Source organism: Anomaloglossus baeobatrachus, chromosome 3, assembly GCF_048569485.1.
Source record: "Anomaloglossus baeobatrachus isolate aAnoBae1 chromosome 3, aAnoBae1.hap1, whole genome shotgun sequence".
NCBI classification, from domain to species: Eukaryota; Metazoa; Chordata; class Amphibia; order Anura; family Aromobatidae; genus Anomaloglossus; species Anomaloglossus baeobatrachus.
In genome coordinates this window covers 406,587,831-406,607,796 of record NC_134355.1, presented here as the reverse complement: position 1 = coordinate 406,607,796, position 19,966 = coordinate 406,587,831, and the positions used below count along the sequence as shown (strand labels likewise).

Genomic DNA, 19,966 nt, shown 5'->3' with positions numbered 1-19,966 from the left:
ACGCCAGGCACACACAGAGGGATATGCGTAAGAAGAGATGACAGATGGGCGTACGCATGACGCGCGGCGACCGCCACGCCCCCGTGGGCGGGGTATAGGCGGGGGACGCGCGCCAGGCAAACGCCCATACTGTGTGATTATTCAAGGGTGATGACGCGATGATGACGTGCATGCGCATGCGCGTTGCACAGTACCCATTCCACGCTCCAGTGTTATGGAGCGTAGATGGGCGGTATGAAACGGGCGCATGCGCCGTGCAAAGTGATAGGTGATGGAAAGCGTAATCCGAAGAAACTCTTTGTGGTTGAGAGGTCCTAGGTGAGACAGATAGGCAGCTGTGGAGCATGCTGGAGCGAAGACGGCCAGAGTGCATACTATAAGGCTTGTGGTGGGTGTTCTAGGATATCTAAAAGAGAGGGATAGAACATGTCATTAAAAACATAAGTGAAAACATGAGTAAAGTCACATACATGGGATTACATGAATGATAGGATAAATAAGTACTAACATCTTTATCTCAAATAACATTATGAGCTGGTGAGATATAGACTAGTAAGATATAAAGGACATGATAATAATACAAAAACATGATATAATATGTCATAAAAGAGACAATCAATACGAATTACAGGATACTGTGATCATATAAAAGGGTAAATGAATACCGTAACATCAAGGATAGGTATCATGGGTACGTAAAGGACTCCTATAGAACCTCTTAAAACATGTAAAAAAGCATAATGAAAATTGGTAATATCAGCAGACAATTTCATAATCCCTGTTGAGCCCCATGGGCTCCAGGGTTTTGAGTGTGTGGATCCAGAAGGCTTCTCGCAGTTTAAGTCTCTGGATCCGACTGCCACCTCTGCGAATGGGGGGGACATGTTCGATCACCTGGTACCGTAACTGGGCTATGGAATGGTTATGTGAGATGAAATGGGAAGGGATTGGTAATAAGGTTTGTTTGCAGCGGATTGTGGATTTATGCTTGCTTATTCGGTCTCGGATATGTTGGGTCGTCTCCCCAACATACCCGAGACCGCAGGGGCACTTGATAAGATAAACGACATACGAAGAGTCGCATGTAAAAAAACCTTTAATGGGAAATTGCTGACCGGTATGAGGATGGGTAAAAGTCTGCCCCTTAGTCACATTAGAGCATTGTGTACAGCCTAGACAGGGAAAAGTTCCATTCTTCTGTGTGGTCAAAGTGGGCTGAAGGTGAAGAGGTTTAGAGGAGCCGATGTCGGCTCTTACCAGATGGTCTCTTAGATTTTTAGATTTCTTATGACAGAAGAGTGGAGGATGGCTGAATTCAGAAATGGATGGGTATGACCGGGAGAGTAAAGGCCAATGTTGGCGAATAATATTGCGAATGGGTGTCTTAAAAGGATGATATGTTGACACAAAAGGAATCCTCGTGGGCATAGGAGTTCTAGGGATGTTAGCAGTAGGTGACACCTTATGGTGGGATATATGTGGTGGATAACCACGTTCCTGAAATTTCAAGCTCATGTCAACATGGCGAGTGTTTCTGGTCTCCGGGTCAGATACAATGCGAGCGATCCTATGGTGTTGAGAAAGGGGTAGAGAATTCTTCATGTGCTTGGGATGGCTGCTAGTGTAGTGTAAAAGGCTATTACGGTCAGTGGGCTTGGTATATAAGTCAGTGATTATGTGACCATCTCTGTCCAGTGTTACAGTGGTGTCCAGGAAATTGATAGATCTAGGATCATGATGTAATGTAAAGGTGAGGGTAGGGATACATCCATTCAGAGAATCAAAAAATGAGAGAAGTTCAGGGAGCTCACCGTGCCAGATGACAAATACGTCATCTATGTAACGTTTCCAAGTCAGTACGTGAGACTGAAAAAGTGGAGAGTTGTAAACATGACGATCCTCGAACCAGGCCATAAAAATGTTGGCATAAGGGGGTGCCACATTCGACCCCATCGCAGTACCTTTCCGCTGGATGTAGTATTGGTCACCAAATAGGAAAAAGTTGTGTTCCAATACAATGCGTAAGAGGTCTTGGCAAAAAGTATGTTGCTGCTCAGAAAAAGAGCTGTATCGTTCGAGGAACCAGTTAACTGCCTCTATACCTAGGTGGTGGTCAATACTGGTATAGAGGCTGTTAACATCCATAGTCACTAGTAGGCAGTCGGTGGGTAATGTCCCGAAAGTATGCACATGGGATAGAAATTCTGTGGTGTCCCTAAGATATGAGATAATGGAAGGAACCAGCGGTGACAGAATTTTATCAAGGGTGATGGCCAGAGGGGAAAGGATAGAATCGGTGGATGCAACAATGGGTCGTCCAGGGGGGCGGGTCAAATTTTTGTGGATCTTGGGTAAGATATAAAAGACTGGTGTGATGGGGTTGGTCTTATGGAGATACTCAGCTAGCTTTGTGTCTATAGTGCCGATCTGTAAATGATAATCAACTATGTTAGTGATGATACTACATATGTTAGAGGTAGGATCTCGTGAAATCGGGGCATAAGTACTGGTGTCACTAAGCTGGCGAGTAATCTCAGAGAGATAGTAAGCTTTATCCAAGACCACTATGGCCCGCCCTTATCCGCAGGTTTGACAATAATATGTGGGTTGTTCTTGAGACTAGAGATTGCACGTGTCTCATCAGGTGTGCAGTTGTGTTTAAGGCGAAATGTGCCTCTGTGTATACTATCCACGAGATGATTGATATCATTGGAAACCAAGGAGATATATGTCTCCACTGGGTGATGATTCTTAGGTGGAGAAAAAGTACTGGGAATACGTAGACCCAAACCCTTCAGGTGAAACGTGTCTGAGGCCACGGGACCGCTAGTGTCCAAGGGACTAGGTTGTAGATTGTCGAAGTGCACCTTGAGACGGAGGTTCCTAAAGAATCTCCTTGTCTCTTGGTCTAAGGTGAAGGAATCAAAGGGTGGAGTGGGACAGAACGATAAGCCCTTCTGAAGGACTGATGACTCGGTGGGGGACAGGGTGTATGAGGAAATGTTGAAGACCAGATTGGTCTTACCTGTGAGCGTGTCGTCACTGTTCTTGGGACGAATTCCCTTGCTCCGCCGCGTTTTCCTTTGTGCGTTCGTCGCTGACCTAAAAAAAGAGAAGAGTGAGCTTGATTTTGCTCGCTGTCCGAGCTGTTGGACGAGGTGTAATGTCCAGGGTAGGGTGAGCGTCTTGGATAGGTGTAACTGGATGAACGCCATGTGTACACTTGGTTCTTAACGTAGTCTTGTTGGTCTCGCTGGAATTTCTCTCGTTTGCGTGTTTGTAAGTTTTTACGAAATTCGAGAATCGTGGATTCGGTTTTAGTTTTGATGGACGAAAACTCTGTGGATGAAAGGGTATTCTGTAATTGTTGCTCAATGGTGGTAATGTTGACACCAATATCCGTAATCTCCTTCTCCAAGAATTCTATAGTTAGTAATATAAGGTCCATAGAGCATTTATTTAGAATGCTCTCGTATTTATCGCAGTAGGAGGTATTGTCCGAAAAGAGGGTCGGTCGTAAGGGGATGCGAAGTCCACGAGGAATCCTCTTCGCCCTATGATACTCTGCCAGAGTGATATAATGTAGTTCCAAGGCGGTGTGTCGGCGTAACTCCTTCTCGTAATCCTTGTTTCGAATCTCCTCAGTAGGAGTCATAAGAAATTGATTGGATACATGCACTTTAGATAATATAGCGGAAGTATCGTCGTCATTATATGAAAACGTAGAAAACGACATATCCAAAAGAGTGATAGGAAGGCAGGAGCTACAATCAAAAAATCAATAGTAACAGTAGAGAATAAATTGTGCTCACTGCTATAATCCTGGTGCTCGGGAAAAAAATAAGTCAATCGAGAGGGGTAATCCCGGCACACAGTATATGAAAAAAATGGTAAGTCCAGGTATAATATGCTTGAACAAAATTTCTTTATTTTTCACCAATTATTGTACTGCCCGCCCAACGTTTTGGCTCACGCAGGAGCCTTCATCAGGGGTCAAGAGCACTAAGAAAAGGAATATGGTATACAAGGAAAAACAAACAGAAACAGTATTTACAAAATGCATCATGACATTACATCAAAGAAATTATAAGGAAAAAAACTTATTGAGGACTATGGGAAAGATATGAAACTATTGTCGTGGTGTGAGGGTTGACCTAAAAGGATCTAACCGCTAAGAGAGAAGAAAAGAAAATCCTGTGAATATGAAGGGTGAAAAAAAGGGGTGGGGGAGAGAACGAGGATTGGATTAACCCATTAGCTGACTACACTAAGTAAGTCAAACATGGTCCTACTACTTTTCACCCCTTTAATTACACTATGTGATATCTTATGCATCTCCTCTTTTTCCTTCTTTTCCTACAATTCCCTCTCGCTCACAGGTCCTGCTGTACCTACATGATTTCTCACCATTACCAATTTCTCGGGTATGTTCTCCAGTAATTCTCTTGCTTCCTGACTACTCCATACTTTTCAGTTTCTCTCCTTTCCCTGTTTCCTTCTCCCTCTCTCTATATCTCTTTAGGTCCCTTCTTTTACCTTTTTATTCTCTTCTTCTTTTCCTCGTTCTCTCCCCCCCCCCTTTTTTTCACCCTTCATATTCACAGGATTTTCTTTTCTTCTCTCTTAGCGGTTAGATCCTTTTAGGTCAACCCTCACACCACGACAATAGTTTCATATCTTTCCCATAGTCCTCAATAGGTTTTTTTCCTTATAATTTCTTTGATGTAATGTCATGATGCATTTTGTAAATACTGTTTCTGTTTGTTTTTCCTTGTATACCATATTCCTTTTCTTAGTGCTCTTGACCCCTGATGAAGGCTCCTGCATGAGCCAAAACGTTGGGCGGGCAGTACAATAATTGGTGAAAAATAAAGAAATTTTGTTCAAGCATATTATACCTGGACTTACCATTTTTTTCATATACTGTGTGCCGGGATTACCCCTCTCTTCACAAACTTGGACAACCCCTTTAATACTCCTAACATAAATAAAAACATAGTAACCCTTAATTTTTCAGACGGCACAACAATTTATTAACATAGACATGTATCACATAATCTTACAAGTTATGGATTATTCCATATATACGGAATCAGCCAATAGCAGCATAATAATACATCATCAGAACCACTTGCAGTATCTAAATACATCGCTAGAACTCCCATCAGTACAGAAGCACATCACCAAAACCACCAGCAGTACTATAATATATTACTATAACCAGCAGCAGTACAAAAATACATCAGTAGAACGCCCATCAGTATAGAAACACAGCAGCAAACCCCTCATCAGTACATGGTTTATCGATTATAATGTTAGGTCAGATCATATACATTTGTATCACTTGAACCTACAACTTCCAATACATCCATAACAATGATAAGGAGATACTGGGAGTCGTTGTTATTAGTGATGAGCCACCACTCTAGTGTTCAAGTTCGGTTCGGTTCGTCGAACAGCGGGTGTGTCCGTCGAACACTTTCGAACACCTTAGAACACCATTGAAAGCAATGGCAGGCAAACACAAACACATACAAACATGCACAAACACGAACGCACACATATATATTATGCTCACCTTACCTTCCATTCCATCGCCGGCCTCCTGAGACTTGCAGTTCGCCGGTACAAGATGTGTATCGGGTAACCATGCGACCGATGCTGGAACGTCGGCTGCCAGAGCGCTGACGTCAAAGGCAGGAGCCGCTTGCCTCTGATTTGCCAGCATGCTGCCTTTGAGTAGCGTCTGAAAGAGAAAGTTCCTCCCTTGTCGCGATGGTTACCCATACACATCCTGTAGTGGCGAACTACGTGTGTCGGGTAACCATAGCGACGAGGGAGGAACTTCTGTCAGACGCTACTCAAAGGCAGCGAAAGATCCGGGGCATCGGTCGTATGGTTACCCAATACATATCCTGTACCGGCAAACTGCAAGTCCCAGGAGGCCGGCGATGGAACGGAAGGTAAGGTGAGCATAATATGTGTGTCTGCATGTATGTTTGTGTATGTTTTTGTGTGTTTGTGTGTGTTTGTACGTGTTTTTACGTGTTTGTGTGTGTCTGTGCATGTGTGGAATGGCACAATAGGGGACCAGGATGGGACATTTAACAAGTTGTGGAACGAATTGTCTGCATTGCAATGATATTCTTTGGGAAATCTTGCTTTGCTGAACGAGTAACTTGGTTAGCAAGCACACTCCCAGAATGGATTGTTCTCGTTAACTAGGTTCCACTGTATTAACATTGAATGAAAGTATTACTGTGAAAAAACAGTTACGCTTTTGGTGATCGAACCATTATTGAGCATAACCTCGAACTGTCGAACTTGAAGCTAATTGTTCGCGTTCGTCGAACGACTCGAACATCACCTAAAACAGGTCGAATTTGAGATTGGCGAACAGTTCGATTTGAACACCGCTCATCTCTAGTTGTTATCATTCATCAGTCAGCGGACCTTACAGGAACCACAGTAAGTGCTCTTCTCCACCTGTGATTTTCATGTGAGACAGAGACAGAGATAGACAGTGGAGGAGATGGTGAGAAAGTGCTCCCTCCATCTTCTCTGCATCTGTGATGCGATGGCAAGATCGCATCACAGTCGCATGACCCTCAGCTGACGCATGCATCGGAAGCAGTATACAAGTGAAAAAGAGCCCTAATGATGAGAATTAGTCAGCATCACAAACATTTACATCCTAGTACCTTATAGGTGACGCTGTTTGTCTCTGGTCATAATAAATTCTCTTTCTTTTGTTCATCTTGTCCAGATTCCATGATGAATTTTCACATCCACAGCTTGTCTCTGCAGACTTCTAAATTCTCTGATCATTTGCAGCACATCCTGGCATGATACCATTTAAAATAGCAGAGTGATTATAATGCTGTTGAATAAAAAATTCTGCCATACATTGTGTGCCTGAATAAATAATTGATGCTCATTGTATTCCCTGCGCAAATATGACCCACATGCTGTCACTCTTATCATATATGCCCTTCACACTGCCCTCTCCTTTCCATACAGGGCCACCTCTTTACATTGTCCTTACACTGTGTCCCCCTATACTGCTCAGTCTCTATACTGTAAACATTCATCACACTCCCCAATGTGGGGAACGTTGTGTGCCACAACCCAGCTTTTCATTAGTGATGGCAAATTATATGGCTAGCCCCAAGTTGTTATTTCACCATCTAAATAGAGATTGCTGGGGGGTCTAGGCACAAGTTGCCATTTCACCATTTAAACAGAGATTGCACAATCTGTGGTCAAAGCAAAAACAGCCAAGAAGAAGCCATTACTCCAAAAGAAACATAGAAAAAGCCAGATTAATAATTGCAAATGCACATAAGAACAAAGACCTTGATTTTTGGAGACATGTCCTGTGGTCTGATGAAAGTAAAATTGAACTGTTTGGCCATAATGACTGTTGTTACATTTGAAGGAAAAAGGGAGAAGCTTTGAAGCCTAAGAACACCATCCCAACTGTGAAACATGGGTGAGGCAGCATCATGTTATGGGGTTGTTTTGCTGTAGGAGGGACTGGTGCAGTTCACAAAATAGATGGCATCATGAGGAAAGAAAATGATGGGGCAATATTGAAGTAACATCTCAAGACATTAGCCAGGAACTTAAAGCTTGGGCAGAAATGGGTCTTCCAAATGGACAATGACCTGAAGGATACCGCCAAACTGATTACAAAGTGGCTTAAGGATAACAAAGTCAATGTTTTGGAGTGGCCATCAGAAAGCCCTGATCTCAATTCTATTGAAAATTTATGGGCAAAGCTGAAAAGGCTGGTGCGAACAAGGCGACCTACAAACATGGCTCAGTTACACCAGTTCTGTCACGAATAATGGGCCCAAATTCCTTCCAACTATTGTGAGACGCTTGTGGAAGGATATCCAAAACGTTTGACCCAAGTCATACAGCTTAAGGGCAATGGTACTAAATACTAATGAAATGTATGTAAACTTTTGACTTTGCAGAAAGTAATACAAATGCCTTAAAACATTCTTTCTCATTAGTCTGGCATTTGGCAAATATAAATAATTTTGGTAATACTAATTGGTCTAAAACAGGAAAGGTTTATTCTGATTTCATGCATATGTGCCTTTTTAGATGCTATATGTAAACTTCTAATTTCAACTGTATGTCTGTAACACCAACTAAAACACACCTATCAACTAATTTGTTGCTGCTTATTTAGGCAAATTAATTCTTTGTATTGTCGGCCATAAATGTCAGTTTTAAGTCTTCTCAAAATAGCACAATGATCTATATTACAAGTTTAATAACACTCCTAAATCCTTTTTATTTTTACTTTAATTAAAATATATGCGTTATGACTAATAGTTATAGTGGATATTGAGGTTATTCAACATAATGTATCATGGAAGCTTTGGAAAATCTGCTTTTTTGCAATTTTTAAAGCTCAGTAAAAATTGTGATTTAGAAAATTAATGGACCATTACTCAATTTCCAGAGAGTCAGATGGAATATACTATATAAAGAGAAAATATGATTTAACATTTACAGCCATATTTAGAGATACATAATTTTCTATTTACAGAAAAAAACGCAGAATACATCTATGTAATCATTCTAGAGCTTTTACATGATGTAATTTACTTTTTTTTCTTACAGTGCTTGCAGATCACAGAAGAAAACTGCTGTCCCACAAGGAAATGTTTCTGAAAGCTTAATAAATTCCTAGACACTATGAAATATAACTTATGAGAAAGCTAATTACTGTATATTTATGCTGTATCTAAGCTACCATAAATTACAATGATATTTCACTATTTGAGTCTTATTTTTGGTTCCTTACTTCCACTGGTACCAGAGATATGTTTAGAAGGGTTATTTTATGAATAAAGTACATTTTAATCAATAGGTCCTGGAATAGTTGTAAGTTCCAAAATTGGATGTATTCAAAAATGTTCCTGTACTAAGATAACCTAATAAATATGCCCCTTTTTTAACAAGGTTCCTCAACAGAAGCAGGTTATCTACCAATTTACACATAGGATATTAGTATAGGTAGAGATAATTATTAAACCTCAACTTTTTATTGCTTTGTTACCTCAGGCATAGAAATGTGTTACTTCAGGCAGGGACATGTGTTACTTCAGAAAGCAGAATGTGCATGACATGCTGTTTTGTCTGTGTACTCACTTATCATAAATTACTAATGCTTCCCTCCTCTGGCTAGGAGTTATATAAACCATGAATTGGAGCATGGTCAGGCACTGAAAATAACAGCTTACAACAAGGGCAGGATACTGGTATGGGTAGACATAATTCTTAGAAATTACTTTTTATTAAAGTGCTTAAATATAAACCCAAAAAATATTTAGCTATGTAAAAACAGACTCACAGCCAAGAATTACTTCAACTATATCACAAAAGGGACCTGTACTATATCATCATAAAGTGCATAGCTTATTATATATGACAAGTATAGTGTGCATATATAAGGCAAATAATAACCAAGGAGAAAGTATAATGGAATTGTCTCATCACATGTTCAGGTGGTAGCCACCAATCATTCCAGGGGTTTGACAATAATAAACTAAAGTATATCACAGACAGGATCTGTACTGTATCATCACAAAGTGTATAGCGTATTAGACACAACAGGTTTAGTGTGTATATAATAGGAAAATAATAACAAAGCAGAGAATAAAATAGAATAGTCTCACTCTCATCACATGTTCAGGTCGTATCCACAAATCAATCCAGCGGTTAAAACATCCAGTGTATTCAAAACAGCTAAATGTTACCATCATGGAGGATATCATGCCACAGATGCTCCCACATGTTCCCTGCTTCTAATGTATTTCCTCAATAGATTAATCAGAAGAGTGCAATAGGTAGCATAAGAACTAAAAACCAGATTAAACCACAGTAGCTTTCCAGGACTATTGAGTGCCCACCTGTGGTTTGCATATTAAATGGTGAGTGGCATGGAAACTTTCAAGACTATTAAGCGGGCTTTACACGCTACGATATCGCTAGCAATTTCTAGCGATATCGAGCGTGTAAGTACCCGCCCCCGTCGCACATGCTATACTGTGTGATCGCTGCCGCAGCGAACATTATCGCTATGGCAGCGTCACACGCACTTACCTGGTCGGCGGTGTCGCTGTGACTGCCGAGCAATCCCTCCCTCAAGGGGGAGGGATGTTCGGCGTCACCGCGACATCACCGCGATGTCACTAAGCAGCCGGCCAATCAAAGCGGAGGGGCGGAGATGAGCGGGACGTAACATCCCACCCACCTCCTTTCTTCCGCATTGTGGCCGGTGGCAGGTAAGGAGACGTTCCTCGCTCCTGCGGTGTCACACATAGCGATGTGTGCTGCTGCATGAGCGATGAACAACATGGACAAACAACCCTTACCGATTTTTGAGTTTGGGACGACCTGTCCATGGTGAACGATTTTCACCATTTTTGAGGTCGCTTAAAGGCGCTGGTAAGTGTCACACGCTGCGATATCGTTAATGACGCCGGATGTGCGTCACTAACAACGTGACCCCGACGATAAAACATTAACGATATCGTAGCGTGTAAAGCCCCCTTTAGTGTGTGATATCACTTCCGGTGTATTGCTAAATGGAACACATACAGTATATTCAGATAACTTGGAGCGCATAAGTGACAATTCACTTTCCCCTCCAGAGAATTACTCCTCCAAAATATATTGAAAGGCTTTTAATTCCACTTAAAATATTTGTTTTTTTATTTCTATGACTATCATAAGCAACCTCTCCCCTACTGATCTGCTAAATAGGTGTAACCACCACTTCAGGTTTGGTTTAAAACATTGGTCAGGATCTCCATAATATGACGTGTGCATTCCACATACTCTGGAGAAAAGCGTTGAACCACAGGGCTTAAAGGTGCTTAAGGTTAAATATGCATAAGAAGGGGATGATTTAGTGAATCCTGCTTTGAGCAGGGGGTTGGACTAGATGACCCAGGAGGTCCATTCCAACTCTAATATTCTATGATTCTATTATTCTATGATCAAGCGTTATACCTAATTGTGAATGTCAACATTAAACAAAATGAGTCCTCTATGAGAGAAGGAAATGGAAATAAATTATTCCATAGAGGGTTAATGGAGGTAGAAAAAAATGGCATAACAGAGGTTAGAGTATTAGGATGGAAAAGATGTGTGTCATTATTTATCAATTGGAGATTACAAGATTTCATATAGTATAGAGAAACAAAAAAAGAGAAGGATTCATGTTGAGAGAGGGTATTATGGAGAGGGAGCAATGACATACCTATTAATGCCCAAGATATTTTACCTAACACTGCTGGACCCTGCTTAACCCCAGGGGTTGGTATCCTAAGGTAAAAGTAATGGTGTTATCACTCCAAGTTGACTATTCCTATTTATATGTCCTTATTAGTCTCTGTTTGTCAAAGGAATAAGCTAAATGTGAGATGTTCATTCTAATCGTTGGGTGTTTGTCTTTTGAAGTGTAAAATTCATCTCGTCCCACATTATAAGATAATCTCATCCCAATTACCTCCCCTTACTAATGGTTTCACTTTGTCTACACACATATATTTTAGTTCAATTGTAACTAGACCATGTATATCAGCCATTTGTCTTTCTTAATGAGTATCTTTTCTGTTGACAATATCTCTAAGGTGTTCCTCAACCCTTGGTCTTAATTCACGTGTTGTCTTCCCCACATTTTTGAGGTCAGAGGGACAATCAGAAATGTTTCTTTCTTCACTGTACTTGTAATGTTGTCTGGTGATGTATTAAAATGGCATGCTACACAACCACTATGTCTAAAGCAGCCTTTCATTCTTGAAGAAAGTCACGTGGTTTATTTTGGTAGAGTGAAGTGACTGTGTACCAATCTATCTCCCAAGGATTTTCCCTTTTTATAGGTTACGAGTGGGGAAGGGCCAAATCAGCTGTGCACTAGCATAAGATTGGAATTATCTCACCAGATCTGTACGAGTCGGGGTGTGAGCAGTTTCAAGCAGTACCATGGTTCAGAGTCCTCCAGGAACATAACTGGTGCTAGTGCACAGCTGATCACTGTCACTGTGTGAACTGTATTTCTTTGAGTTTTTTGTGTTTTTTCTATTTCCTTTTTTACAGGACCACTGTCCTACTTCATGGGAAGTGACAAATGCTCATTTATTTCTGTATTTTGCAATTGTTTATTGTGTTTTTTATGTTCAATATATGTCAGTGGCATGCTCAGTGATTTACCCTCTGCTGTAGTAGGTGGTCCTTTTTGATTTTGGCTTACTAGTGGGTTTCACTGTAGGAACTTGATGATGTTTATTATGTGGAAGTGTTCTAACCTTATTTTAATGTATATCCATTAAAGGTTAAATTTTAGTCATATACTTTTGCTTAATTTGAAGATCATAAAGTAGCCTAAAGTCAGGTATGAGGGTGACAGGGATTCCCAATTCCAAACTAGGTACACTTGTCTGTGCACACAAATTGTTTGTGCCATTTTAATTTTCATGAAATAATATGAAGGTCTCTGTCATGCTCAAAAGTTTGGAATTTATATGTAGGTGGAAAAAATGAATCTTTATGAAAGATACACATATTTTTCTAGCCCCCTCAAAAACAGTCTGAATGAAATGGTGGAAGAAGATGAAGGAAAGGCCAATCTGCTAAACTCTTTTTTGTACAGTCTTTATACAAGAAAATCCCATGACAGATGACATGATCAGGTACACCATAAATGCCTCAATAAATGTCACCTGTTTAACCGATCAGGAAGTATTTCAAAAACACTAAAGTACATAAATCCCCAGGCCCAGATGCCATACACTCCTGTGTATTGCAGGAAATAAGCATTGTGATAGACAGACCTTTATTTTTACTCTTCTCAGATTCCATAATAACAGGAACTGTACCGCATGACTGACACATAGCAAATGTGGTGCCATTATTCATAAAAGGGACACAATCTGAGCCTGGGAATTATAGGCTGGTAAGTATAACCTCTACTGTGGGTGAAATCCTTGAGCGGTTCCTAAGAGATGCCATATTGGAGTATCTCAAAACTAATAACCACATGACCCAGTGTCAATATGGATCAGGCCTCCCTTTTCACCGAGCCCCAGTCACAGCTGCAGCAGAGGGGCCCAGCCATGTGGCTTCGGCCACTATACATAGCTAATTTACATGCAAAAGGTATTGCATGCGAATTAGCCATGTCCTGGAGGCAGGGTCAATGGAGCAGAGTAGGGTGCCAGCATGTCATCCTGTTGCCCAGCACTCAGCCAATGAAGTAATCACCCTGTGACCTCATCACGCTGCTGCAGGTAACAGAGCTGTGGAGGGGGCAAGAACGTGGCAGCCGGTGGGGAAAGGTAAGTGCTTGGCGAGTTGAATAAAGGAGTGGGACGATCTCTGGAGATGTTGGGGGCCCACCCCTTGCTTCAGCTGGATATGCACCCTTTGATGCAAATCCAGCTGAAATGCATTGCAGCTCAAAGAGGACGCTGCATGACGTGCGAGCCGGGGAGGATGAGTAAAAAGTTTTTTCTTTCTTTTTTTGCGGCAGACAAATATGCCAGGAGGGGCCCAGGAAGAGGATGTATATACCATATATATCAGGAGGAGGACATTTATATAACAGGAAGTGGACAGAAACCAGGATGGGGATATATACCAGAATGTACCCAGGAAAGGGATATATATACCAGAAGGGCCCCAGGATAGGACATATATACCAGGAGGAGGACATATATACCAGGAAAAAGACAAATAAACAAGGAGGGAGACATATTACCAGGATGGGCCCAGGAGGGTTAAATATATACCAGGAGGGAGAAATACATACCACAAAGGGCCCAGGATGGGAACATACATACCAGGAAGGGCCCCGGATAGGAATATATATACCAGGAAGGGGACATATATACCAGGAGGAGAGCATATATACCAGGAGGGGCCAAGGATGGGAATATATACCAGGAGGGGTATATATATATATATATATATATATATATATATATATATATGTGTGTATATACATTGCCTTGCGAAAGTATTCGGCCCCTTTGAATTTTTCAACCTTTTTCCACATTTTAGGCTTCAAACATAAAGACAAAAAAGGGTAATTTTATGGGGAAGAATCATCAAGTGGGACACAATTGTGAAGTTGAAGAAAATGTATTGCTTATTTTAAACTTTTGTAAAAAAAAGAAAAAAATGAAAATTGGGGTGTGCAATATTATTTGACCCCTTTACTTTCAGTGCAGCAAATTCACTCCAGAATTTCATTGATCTCTAAATGATCCAATGTTGTCCTAAATGACTGATAAATATAAGCCACCTGTGTGTAATCTAGTCTCCATATAAATGCACCTGCTCTGTGATAGTCTCAGTGTTCTGTTTAAAGCACAGAGAGCATCATGAAGCCATGGAACACAACAGGCAGGTCCGTGATACTGTTGTGGAGAAGGTTAAATCCAGATTTGGTTACAAAAAGATTTCCACAACTTTAAACATCCCAAGAAGCACTGTGCAAGCGATCATATTGAAATGGAAGGAGTATCATACCACAGCAAATCTAGCAAGTCCCGGGCATCCCTCAAAAATTTCATCTCAAACAAGGAGAAGACTGATCAGAGATGCAGCCAAGAGGCCCATGATCACTCTGGATGAACTGCAGAGATCTACAGCTGAGGTGGGAGAGTCTGTCCATAGGACAACATTCAATTGTACACTGCACAAATCTGACCTTTATAGAGGTGTGGCAAGAAGAAAGCCATTTTTCAAAGATATCTATAAAAAATATCATTTAAAGTTCGCCACAAGCCACCTAGAAGACACACCAAACATGTGGAAGAAGGTGCTCTGGTCAGATGAAACCAAAATTTAACTTTTTGGGCAAAATGCCAAACAATATGTTTGGCGTAAAAGTTACACAGCTCATCACCCTGAACACACCATCCCCACTGTCAAACATGGTGGGGACAGCATCATGGTTTGGGCCTGCTTTTCTTCAGCAGAGACAGGAAAGATGGTTAAAATTGATGGGAAGATGGATGGAGCCAATTACAGGGCCATTCTTGAAGAAAACCTATTGGAGTCTGCAAAAGACCTGAGAGTGGGAGGGAGATTTGTCTTTCAACAAGACAATGGTCCAAAACATAAAGCAAAATCTACAATGGAATGGTTCACAAATAAACGTATCCAGGTGTTAGAATGGCCAAGTCAAAGTCCAGACCTGCATCCAATCAAGAATCTGTGGAAAGAGCTGAAAACTGCTGTTCACAAACGCTCTCCATCCAACCTCACTCAGCTCGAGCTGTTTGCAAAGGAAGAATGGGAAAGAATTTCAGTCCCTCGATGTGCAAAACTGATAGAGACATACCCCAAGCGACTGCAGCTGTAATCACAGCAAAAGGTGGCGCTGCAAAGTATTAACTTGAAGGATCGAATAATATTGCACGCCCCAATTTTCAGTTATTTATTTTTATTTTTTATAAAAGTTTAAAATAAGCAATAAATTTTGATCAACTTCACAATTGTGTCCCACTTGTTGACTCTTCAGCATAAAATGTAACATTTTTATCTTTATGTTTAAGCCAGAAATGTGGGTAAAGGTTGAAAAATTCAAAGGGGCCGAATATTTTCACAAGGCACAGTGTATATATATATATCTATATATATAATTGCCTTATTCTGTCTGTCTGTCTTGCTCCAAAATTGTGTCCTTACGGTGACACAAAGCTGATTGGCCGCTGGGCTCACCATGGCCCCGCCCCCCCACACGGATTGGCCGCTCACCCAGGCTGCGCCCCCACACGGATTGGCCGGCCGCTCGCCCAGGCTCCGCCCCCCCCACAGATTGGCCTCTCGCCCCGGCACCCTGCAGGCATTGGCAACTCTGCCACGCCCCGCCCCCCTCACGCAATGCACGCTAGCTCTGGCCCCGCCCCCCCGCATTCCCCGAACAGACACGGTCACGGAGCTACGACTACCAGGTGAGTACTGTACCCCTGGGAGCCCACATCAGCGTGCGCCGCCAAACCAGCCGACACATACCCTCGCATTGCTGGGGCTGGCCGGCGTATGCTGGTGTGGGCTCCCGTGCGAGCGGGGGACGAGATGCGCTGGTAACCATGGTAGCATAGTTACCAGCGCATCAAGGTCCTGCAGCGGCGAAAAATACACACACACACACACACATAACAACACACACACACATCAGATCACACTCACTCTCACACACACATCACATCGCATCCACACACTCACAACATCCTGGGATATCGCTTGCTTCTCGGCGGCGATATTGTGCTGTGAGCTTCCAGGACCTGCCGGAGGATCACATGGCCAGAAGCATGTGGTATCTCCGGATGTTGTATGAGCGTGTATGTGCAATATCGTCAATGTGTGTGTGTGTGAGTGTATGCGATCGGGTGTGTGTGAGTGTATGCGATCGGGTGTGTGTGAGTGTATGCGATCGGATCTGTGAGTGTCGGCAGAGGAGCACGGCGTGCTGGAGGAGGCTGGGAGGAGAGAGGCTGATCCTGGGGAAGGCTGGGATGGGGAGGCTGAGAGAAGAGAGGCTGATTCTGGGGGAGGCTGAGGCTGGGGTAGGCTGGGAGGAGAGAGGCTGATGCTGGGGACCGAAAAGGCATCAGCTGGGGACAGAAAAGGCTGATGCTAGGAGGAGAGAGGCTGATGCTGGGATGAGAGAGGCTGATGCTGGGAGGAGAGAGGCTGATGCTGGGGACAGAGAGGCTGATGCTGGGATGAGAGAGGCTGATGCTGGGGACAGAGAGGCTGAAGCTGGGAGGAGAGAGGCTGATGCTGGGATGAGAGAGGCTGATGCTGGGGACAGAGAGGCTGATGCTGGGGACGGAGAGGCTGATGCTGGGATCAGAGAGGCTGATGCTGGGATGAGAGAGGCTGATGCTGGGATGAGAGAGGCTGATGCTGGGAGGAGAGAGGCTGATGCTGGGAGGAAAGAGGCTGATGCTGGGAGGAGAGAGGCTGATGCTGGGAGGAGAGAGGCTGATGCTGGGGACAGAGAGGCTGATGCTGGGGACAGAGAGGCTGATGCTGGGAGGAGAGAGGCTGATGCTGGGAGGAGAGAGGCTGATGCTGGGAGGAGAGAGGCTGATGCTGGGGACAGAGGCTGATGCTGGGAGGAGAGAGGCTGATGCTGGGATGAGAGAGGCTGATGCTGGGGACAGAGAGGCTGATGCTGGGGACAGAGAGGCTGATGCTGGGGACAGAGAGGCTGATGCTGGGGACGGAGAGGCTGATGCTGGGGACGGAGAGGCTGATGCTGGGGACGGAGAGGCTGATGTTGGGATGAGAGAGGCTGATGCTGGGAGGAGAGAGGCTGATGCTGGGAGGAGAGAGGCTGATGCTGGGAGGAGAGAGGCTGATGCTGCGGGTAGAGAGGCTGATGCTGGGAGGAGAGAGGCTGATGCTGCGGGCAGAGAGGCTGATGCTGCGGGTAGAGAGGCTGATGCTGGTGCAGCATGGGGGATGGAGCACGATGGGGGGTGCGCAGCATGGGGGATGGAGCACGTTTGGGAGTGCGCAGCATGGCGCATGGAGCACGTTTGGGAGTGCGCAGCATGGCGGATGGAGCACGTTTGGGAGTGCGCAGCATGGGGGATGCAGCACGATGGGGAGTGCGGAGTATGGCAGATGGAGCACGTTTGGGAGTGCGCAGCATGGCGGATGGACCACGGTTGGGAGTGCGCAGCATGGCAGATGGAGCACGATGGGGGGTGCGCAGCATAGGGGATGGAGCACGATGGGGAGTGCGCTGCATGGGGGATGGAGCACGATGGGGAGTGCGCTGCATGGGGGATGGAGCACGATGGGAAGTGCACACCTCCCCCAACACACACACACACGCGCGCACGCACTGCACAACACACCACACACACTGGGAACCACAAACAACTGCCCTACACAGACACCCACACACACAGACAACGCTGCACACACAAATATACCCACATACCGCACAACACACACATTGCACAAAACATACCTCCCCCAAAACACACCACACACACACAAACCGCGCAACACACACACAACGCTACAGACACACTGCGCTCCACAAACAACACAACACACATACAACACTGCTCTCACCCCCCGTCACACCCAGACAACACCCAGAACATGTACAGCGCCCTACACAAACACTTGGTAACTACACACAACAACATCTATATATATATATATATATATATATAACAAAAATCATACATGAACTACACAATACGTAAATTCTAGAATACCCGATGCGTAGAATCGGGCCACCTTCTAGTATATATATAATTGCCTTATTCTGTCTGTCTGTCTTGCTCCAAAATTATGTTGTTACAGTGACAACCGTCGCATTGGCCGCTCGCCTCGCCTCGGCACCGCTCCCCGCACGGATTGGCCGCTTGCCCCGGCCCCCTGCACGCATTGGCCACACGGCCAGGCCTCGCCCCCCTCATGCATTGGACCCTTGCCCTGGCCCCGCCCCCCGCACGCATTCCCCAAACCCACACAGAGCCCCTACTCCCAGGTGACTGCTGCACCCCCGGAAGCCCCCACCAGCAAGACAAAGTGGAGAAAAGCCGGATGTGTGAAACCACTAGCTTACCCCGGCTCCCGGCACACGTGTGCTGGAGCCGGCGTAGGCTGGTAATCATGGTACACATCAGGTAACTATAGAAACCGCTTTCCTTAGTTACCCGATGTGTACCATGGTTACTAGCTTACCCCGGCTCCTGGCACACGTCAGCACTGTCGCTTTGAATAGTTACTTACCTTTTCTCCACTTTGTCGGATCCGGCGCGCTCCCGTGCACTGTGTACACTACAGTGGCCACGCGATAATTTCCGATCACGTGTTGTCATGTGACCGGAGCATGTGACAAGGAAGTTGCGGCGCGGCCACTGTACTGTACACAGTGTATGGCTGCTTTCAGACGTCCATATTTAATCAGGTACCAGTCACACGCATGGTTATGGTCATACGTGTGACATCCGTGTTTGTATGCGTGTGACAGGTACCGGAGAAAACACGGGTCTGTGAAATAAAAATATTTTTCATATTTACCTGCTTTCTCCGGCTCTGCTGCCTCCCACTCCTGACCGCCAATCAACACACATACACACTGAGCACACACACACACACCCACATAGCAGACACACATGGATACACCGAGCGCATACACACATAGCGCACATGCATGTATACACACACTGAGCACATATACACACATAGCAGACACACATGGATACACCGAGTGCATACACACATAGTACACATGCCTGTATACACACATAGCGCACATGCATGTACACACACACACACATACACACACACTGAGCACACACACACTGAGCACACAGACAGACACGCACACACACACATAGCAGACAGACACACACACACGCATAGCAGACACACATGGATACACCGAGTGCATACACACATAGCGCACATGCATGTATACACACTCACACACACACACACTGAGCACATATACACACATAGCAGACACACATGGATACACCGAGTGCATACACACATAGCGCACATGCTTGTACACACACACACACACACACACACACTGAGCACATATACACACTGAGCGCACACACACACACACACACACATTGAGCACACACACATAGCAGACAGACACACACACACACACATAGCAGACACACATGGATACACCGAGCGCATACACACATAGCGCACATGCATGTATACACACACTGAGCACATATACACACATAGCAGACACACATGGATACACCGAGTGCATGCACACATAGTACACATGCCTGTATACACACATAGCGCACATGCATGTACACACACACACACACATACACACACACTGAGCACACACACACTGAGCACACAGACAGACACGCACACACACATAGCAGACAGACACACACACACACACACATAGCAG

The 19,966-nt window shown here is 44.2% G+C and overlaps 1 protein-coding gene across 1 annotated transcript in view; it reads left to right on the top strand.

Annotated features, from left to right (window-relative positions):
* GFRAL (GDNF family receptor alpha like) overlaps window positions 1-11,866 on the top strand; it is a 122,659-nt gene extending 110,793 nt beyond the window's left edge. Inside the window, exon 9 of the mRNA XM_075338450.1 lies at window positions 8,641-11,866. Within this exon, the coding sequence (XP_075194565.1) occupies window positions 8,641-8,710 (70 nt within the window). The 3' untranslated portion in view covers window positions 8,711-11,866. The remainder of the gene's footprint in view (window positions 1-8,640) is intronic.
* Window positions 11,867-19,966: the final 8,100 nt, after the last annotated feature.